At 39.3% G+C, this 7,009-nt stretch overlaps 1 protein-coding gene across 1 annotated transcript; it reads left to right on the top strand.

Annotated features, from left to right (window-relative positions):
• Nucleotides 1–50: 50 nt before the first annotated feature.
• On the top strand, nucleotides 51–6,283 carry LOC119643153 (dynein heavy chain 2, axonemal-like; the record flags this gene model as incomplete). The annotated part of the gene is made up of 6 exons (XM_038042501.1): nucleotides 51–3,285; nucleotides 3,343–3,447; nucleotides 3,504–3,996; nucleotides 4,160–4,609; nucleotides 4,677–5,167; nucleotides 5,235–6,283. Coding segments are annotated over 6 exons (5,322 nt in total), but the record flags the coding sequence as incomplete, so codon positions are not given.
• Between the last annotated feature and the right edge of the window lie 726 nt (nucleotides 6,284–7,009).

Raw genomic sequence — 7,009 nt, 5'->3', positions numbered from 1 at the left:
CATTCATGTATCCACAGTCTTAAGAATTGCGGCTTTTTGACCTGGGATGGTTTTTGAATGAAATGAATGACATTCTAGGTCGTTATATGGAAATAACCTTCCACAGTTTGTGCCCCAATAAAGTATCCCCGATATTCGGAGATTTCATGAGTATGCAAGGATACTATGAGGATTTAGATTTCGCAAAGTTGCGTGTATATATAAACAAGCAAATGGTGGAGTATAATAACTTCCCAGGCATGGCGCGTATGAGCTTGGTTTTCTTCAAAGAGGCCATTGAACACGTTGCTCGTATTCTGAGAGTAATATCACAACCCAGGGGCCATATGCTGAACATTGGCATAGGCGGTTCGGGAAGACAGGTGATAGTGAAATTGGCCGCTTTCATCTTGGAAATGGGTGTATTTCGAATTGAAGTTACCAAAAAGTACAAGACACCTGATTTTAAGAAGGACTTGAAAAATTTGTATAAAACCACAGGTGTTAAACAGCGACCGACTATCTTCATTTTTAGTGGAGAACAAGTGGTGGAAAGTACCTTTTTAGAAATAATTAATAACATGTTAAGCACTGGTGAAATTAATTTGTTTAAATCTGATGAATTTGAAGAGCTGAAAACTGAACTAGAGCGGCCGGCTAAAAAGGCTGGTGTACAATTGACGACAGAAGCTTTGTATAATTTCTTCATGAAAAATGTACGGGATAATATGCATCTTGCGTTATGTATCAGCCCGATAGGGGAAGAGTTCCGATCATATATACGACAATACCCAGCACTAATTAACAACACAACACCAAACTGGTTTAGAATGTGGCCTCAGGAAGCCCTATTAGAAGTTGCCGCAACATTTCTGGCCGAATTCAAAATAGATGTGCCAGTACCGGGTAAAGAAATAGAGAAGACACGCGAAACTTTAATAGAGAGCAAAGAGGATATATTGCAACGTGACGTAGCATATATTTTCTCCGTGATCCACTCATCTGTAAGAGAAATGTCAAATATTATGTTTTTGGAAGTCAAACGGCGTAACTATGTTACGTCTTTAAATTACTTACAACTTGTAAGTGGCTTCAAAGAACTATTAGAAAATAAGCGCTTCGAAGTTTCTTCTGCCGCTAACAAGTTGCGTAATGGTTTGTCCAAAATTGCTGAAACTCAAGAGAAAGTGAGTGAAATGTCTGAAGAATTGAAAATCAGTTCTGAACAGGTGAAGGTATTAGCAACAGAATGTGAGGACTTTATTGCCGTTATAGAGGTTCAAAAGGCTGAAGCTACCGACGCGAAGGACAAAGTAGATGCTGAGGCAGTTATAATAAAGCGTGAAGAAGTGGTTTGCTTAGACTTGGCGGCCACAGCTCGAGCTGATTTAGAGGTTGTGCTGCCGATGATTGATGCTGCTGTGAAAGCCTTGGATGCCTTAAACAAAAAGGATGTGTCCGAAGTGAAATCTTACGGTAGACCACCGATGAAGATCGAAAAGGTGATGGAAGCAGTAATGATTCTGCTAGGTAAAGAACCAACATGGGAAAACGCTAAAAAAGTACTGGGCGAAACAACCTTTTTGAATGATCTAAAAAATTTTGATCGAGATCATATTCCTGAAAAAACGTTGAAACGCATTGCCATATATACTAAGAACCCGGAATTGGAACCAGATAAAGTGGGTATTGTGTCGGTGGCTTGCAAATCTCTGATGTTATGGGTAATGGCCATTGAAAACTATGCAAAAGTATACCGTATTGTGGCTCCAAAGCAAGAGAGGTTAGATAATGCAATGCGCTCGCTAGCCGAGAAGCAAGCTCTTCTGGCTGCAGCCAAAGCAAAATTGGACGAATTGAATGCTCGACTTGCGGAGTTATATAAGCAACTGAATGAGAAAACTGAACTATTAAACGAGCTAAGGTTGAGAGAAGAGAAACTTCGTAAGCAATTAGAAAGAGCTATAATACTGGTCGAATCATTATCGGGAGAACGAGAACGTTGGATTGATACAGTTGCTGCCCTAGATGCTAGATTTCTGAAACTACCCGGAGATTGTTTGCTTGCCACAGCTTTCATGTCATACTTGGGGCCTTTCGATACAAAATATCGTGAATTGTTATTACAAGAGTGGATTAATCTAATTAAAGACAAAGCTGTTCCCGCAACTGATGAATTGAAACTCACTACATTTTTGTCTGATGCAGTAACTATACGTGAGTGGAACATCCAAGGACTACCGGCTGACGATTTTAGCACTGAAAATGGTGTCATTGTAATGGAAAGCAGTCGTTGGCCTTTGATTATTGATCCTCAGATGCAAGCCAATACATGGGTGAAAAATAATGAAGAAAAAAACGATTTAAAAATTATTGATTTCACACAACCTGACTATTTACGCACCCTAGAAGGTGCTCTAATGAATGGAAATCCTGTTTTATTGCAAAATGTTGGGGAAGTTATCGATCAGGCCATTAACCCTATATTACGTAAAAGTTATACATTGCAGGGAGGCCAGAAGTTAATTAAATTCAATGATAAATATCTCAGTTTTAATGAAAATTTCCGTTTGTACATAACAACGAAAATGACGAACCCGCATTATCCACCGGAGGTATCATCGAAGACTACCATTGTTAATTTTGCTTTGAAACAGGATGGTCTGCAAGCTCAACTTTTGGGTATTATAGTCCGAAAGGAGAAGCCCTCTTTGGAAGAACAAAAGGATGAGCTAGTTTTGACTATAGCGAGAAATAAGCGTACTCTTATTGATTTGGATAATGAAATTTTACGTTTGCTTAATGAGAGTCGAGGATCTCTGCTAGAGGATGACGAGTTGTTTGCTACTCTGCAGAAGTCACGACAAACTTCGATATTGGTCAAAGAATCGCTGAGCAATGCGGAGGTAACGGAAGTTGAAATAGATATGGCACGTCAAGAATATCAACCAGCAGCTGAAAGAGCTTCGATTCTATTCTTCGTACTTATGGATATGTCTAAGATTGACCCCATGTACGTATTTTCCTTGGCCGCCTACATTTTGCTGTTCACACAATCTATAGAGCGAAGCCCAAAACATCAAATTGTTGCTGAACGTATTCGCAACATAAATGACTATCACACCTACGCTATGTACAAAAATACTTGTCGCGGCTTATTCGAAAAGCATAAACTACTCTTCTCCATACACATGACTGCGCAGATATTATCTAATGCTGGTCGTTTAGTAGAAGAAGAGTACAATTTTATTTTGAAAGGCGGCATTGTAGTGGATAAGCAAGGTCAACCACCGAACCCATCACCAGGTTAGATCGGTCTATTGTTTAATTGTTTAATTTGTATACATAACTTTTGATTTGAAGGTTGGATAAATGAACAATCCTGGGATAATATCACAGAACTTGACAAAGTTCCAGGTTTCCATGGGATTATTGACTCATTTGAATCTACCGCCAAAGCTTGGCATGGTAAATATTTAGTCCGAAAAGCTTGCAAACAATTCACTAATTAAATTCCTTTTTAGTTTGGTACGCCACCACAACACCCGAAACAGAGGATTTGGTGGGAGAGTGGAATGATAAACTCACAGATTTTCAAAAAATATGTGTTGTACGTTGTTTGAGGGCGGATCGCGTTTCTTTTTGTCTCACGCAGTTCATTATAAACGCTTTGGGACCTCGTTATGTGGAACCACCCGTTCTCGATTTGAAAGTTACTTTCGAAGAATCCATCGCTCAGACCCCACTCATATTTGTATTGTCACCAGGCGTAGATCCTACGCAGTCTCTTCTAACTTTAGCTGAGCAGACTAAAATGTCTTCGCGTATGTTTTCTTTAAGTTTAGGCCAAGGCCAGGCGCCGGTAGCTACAAAAATGATTATGGATGGTATACGCGACGGCAACTGGGTCTTTTTGGCCAACTGCCATTTATCACTCAGCTGGATGCCGACCTTAGATAAAATTATTGCTACTATGCAAACAATGAAGTTGCACAAACGTTTTCGTCTGTGGCTCAGGTGCGTAAACAAGAAGTTATTTAAATTTTATATTTTAGACGCGCATGCTACCCTTTCCCTTTTTTTCAATTAATGAATGCCAAAATGGATGACGTCAACTTATAATAATTAATGATGTAACCAATTTGTACCTGATGCCCACACACTACCGAACGAACAACAGCTCAAGCCCTCATCCAGACTTTCCTATTTCCATTTTACAAACTGGTATTAAAATGACTACAGAACCTCCACGTGGGATAAAGGCAAACATGAAGCGTTTATATAACAATGTCAATGAAGTAAATTTCGATCTCGCCACGGATGCTCCCAAATATAAAAAGTTGCTCTTTGCTCTTTGCTTCTTTCACACTATATTACTTGAGCGAAAGAAGTTTCTTCAATTAGGGTGGAACGTTGTTTATAGTTTTAATGATTCGGATTTTGAGGTGTCGGAAAGCTTGCTGCTTTTGTACTTGAATGAATACGACGAGACGCCGTGGGGTGCTCTCAAATATTTAATAGCAGGCGTGAACTATGGCGGGCACGTAACTGATGATTGGGATCGACGCCTGCTAACCACTTACATTAATCAATTCTACTGTGATGACACCTTAAAAATTTCCAAATATCGGTTAGTTTAAAAAAAACGGCCATTTGGCATTTTCGAATTGATTATATATTTTCCCATTCCATTACAGTTTGTCTTCTCTTCCTAATTATTTTATACCGCTCGAAGGGGATCTACAATCGTATTTAGATCAAATACAACAATTTCCGAATTTTGACAAACCGGAAGCATTTGGCCAACATCCAAATGCGGATATTGCGTCCTTGATTGGTGAAACACGTTTGCTTTTCGAAACTTTAGTTTCCATGCAAGTGCAAACTGCGACCTCAGCGGGCGAGAGTAAAGAAAGTAAGGTTTTGAAATTGGCCAATGACATATTTCTTAGCACCCCGGATGAACTGAATTACGAACAAACGGCCAAACTGATCGGTTTAAATCGCATGCCGCTTGAAGTGGTTCTCTTGCAAGAAATTGAACGTTATAACGATCTCTTGCGTAGAATGAAACGCCATTTGCTTGACGTACAAAGAGGTATAAAAGGTCTTGTTGTGATGAGCACTGAACTGGAAGACATTTATCAGTCAATCTTTGACGGGCGGGTTCCACTCGCTTGGCTTAAAGGTAAAAACATTTATTATTAATATTTCTGATGTGTAATTTTGTAATTAAAAGAGGCGTTGCCTTACAGCTTATGCCTCTGAAAAGCCTTTAGCTGCATGGTCTCGTGATTTAGTATTCCGCATAGAACATTTTGCTCAGTGGGCCAGAACCTTACGTCCACCGACATTGTTCTGGTTGGCCGCTTACACTTTCCCGACCGGATTTATAACGGCGGTGTTGCAAACTTCCGCTAGAACGACGCGCACACCTATTGATGAACTAGGCTGGGATTTTTATGTATTTGTTGAGGAAGATGCTGCCGCTGCACGTATTGTGCGCGAAGGTGGTGGTGTATATGTGCGCAGTTTGTATTTGGAGGGAGCTGGATGGCTACGAAAAGGTCAATGTCTTTGCGATCCCTCACCTATGGAGCTGGTCACACCCATGCCAGTGATACACTTCAGGCCAGTCGAACAACTAAAGAAACGTGCACGCGGCGTATATGCTTGCCCTTCTTATTATTATCCACAGCGCGCGGGTTCTTACGTTATTGCGGTGGATTTAAAGGCTGGTACAGAAAAAGCAGATTACTGGATTAAACGCGGCACCGCTCTTCTTTTGAGTTTGAACTTATAAGCCTTTTGTAAATTTTAACTTGATTCTCTTTGCATTACAAAGAAATACATTTATGTTACTCCTTTCTTATCCTATGTTATTTCTGATAAGAGTTAGTTCAATTTTCTTGTCGCCGCAGTTTTGATCGCAACAATGCGTCTAAAGAGTTTAAATTCGTAATGAGAGGATTTGAATTTCCAAATATAAAACGACGAGAGACAGATATAAAATGTCTATTGGTCTTTAATAGCAATGACAACTGCGTTTCTTTTTGTGCACGCTCTTTCCGTTTCTTATCAGTTCATTCTTTTACCTCTTTGCTTGTCCGTACAGTCGGCCACATGTCGCACTTTTCTCTCTGCGTTCCACGCACTCGGCACGCTATCTAAATAGACTTTGGCCAATTTTAGATGCATTTTTTCTTTTTTCTTGATTGAAATTGAAAAGTTTGTCTGCTGACACTTGGGATTCATTAGCACATTGTGATATTGCACAGGCGTCCTTCGTGTAGCACGATTAATTCGTACCGCTCTGTATCTAAACTGTGGTGTGCGAAATATATAATATGAAAGGGCACCGCGTTGTGTCGAATCGAAACCGTGTTACACTAGGCTTTCAAATAGTATAAATCAAGTCAAGTTGTGCCATGTTGTGATTATGGAGTAAAATTTTGCAGTAGCTTTAATTTCATTCAATCCATTATAATGAAATACAAAAATTTTTATGTTTGAAAAATAACGATGACCATGACGCTATCTTCCAATAGAAATTGCGGCTAAACCTAGGGGATAATTACGTACGAAAAATTTAGCTTTCGTTTCTCGTTCCAGCCGCTTGGCAAAAATAGATTAACACACAAGCAAAAGTTAACTTTCAGCTACGCGATTATCTCCTACCGTTTTTCTCCACCAAGTTTGTTTCCTTTGGTTTTGTAGTCCACTCGGCTTATTTGTCTTCAAAATCTCCTTCTTAGGAAAACTTTGAGAGGTACTGCTGTTTAAGTATTGTTTTTTATTATTTCTAATTGATGAGAAAATAAAAACAAAAAGCAAAAGAAAATCCAGCGAAATAGATATTCAAAATTTTGCAAACGTATATATGAACATCGTGCCATAATATTATTTGCAAGTTTTGTATCGTGTTGTGTAGAAAGCGTGTCAGACAACTATCGGTTTTTGCTCTACACTGAGTTGAAGATCACGACAATGCCAACAGTTTTTATTTAAATAATTAGTTAATTTGTGCGCA

The sequence above is a fragment of the Glossina fuscipes genome, unplaced genomic scaffold (assembly GCF_014805625.2).
Source record: "Glossina fuscipes isolate IAEA_lab_2018 unplaced genomic scaffold, Yale_Gfus_2 57460, whole genome shotgun sequence".
In the NCBI taxonomy this organism is placed as follows: Eukaryota; Metazoa; Arthropoda; class Insecta; order Diptera; family Glossinidae; genus Glossina; species Glossina fuscipes.
The sequence above is the reverse complement of the archived record's forward strand: the minus strand, read 5'-3'. Positions and strand labels throughout refer to the sequence as shown.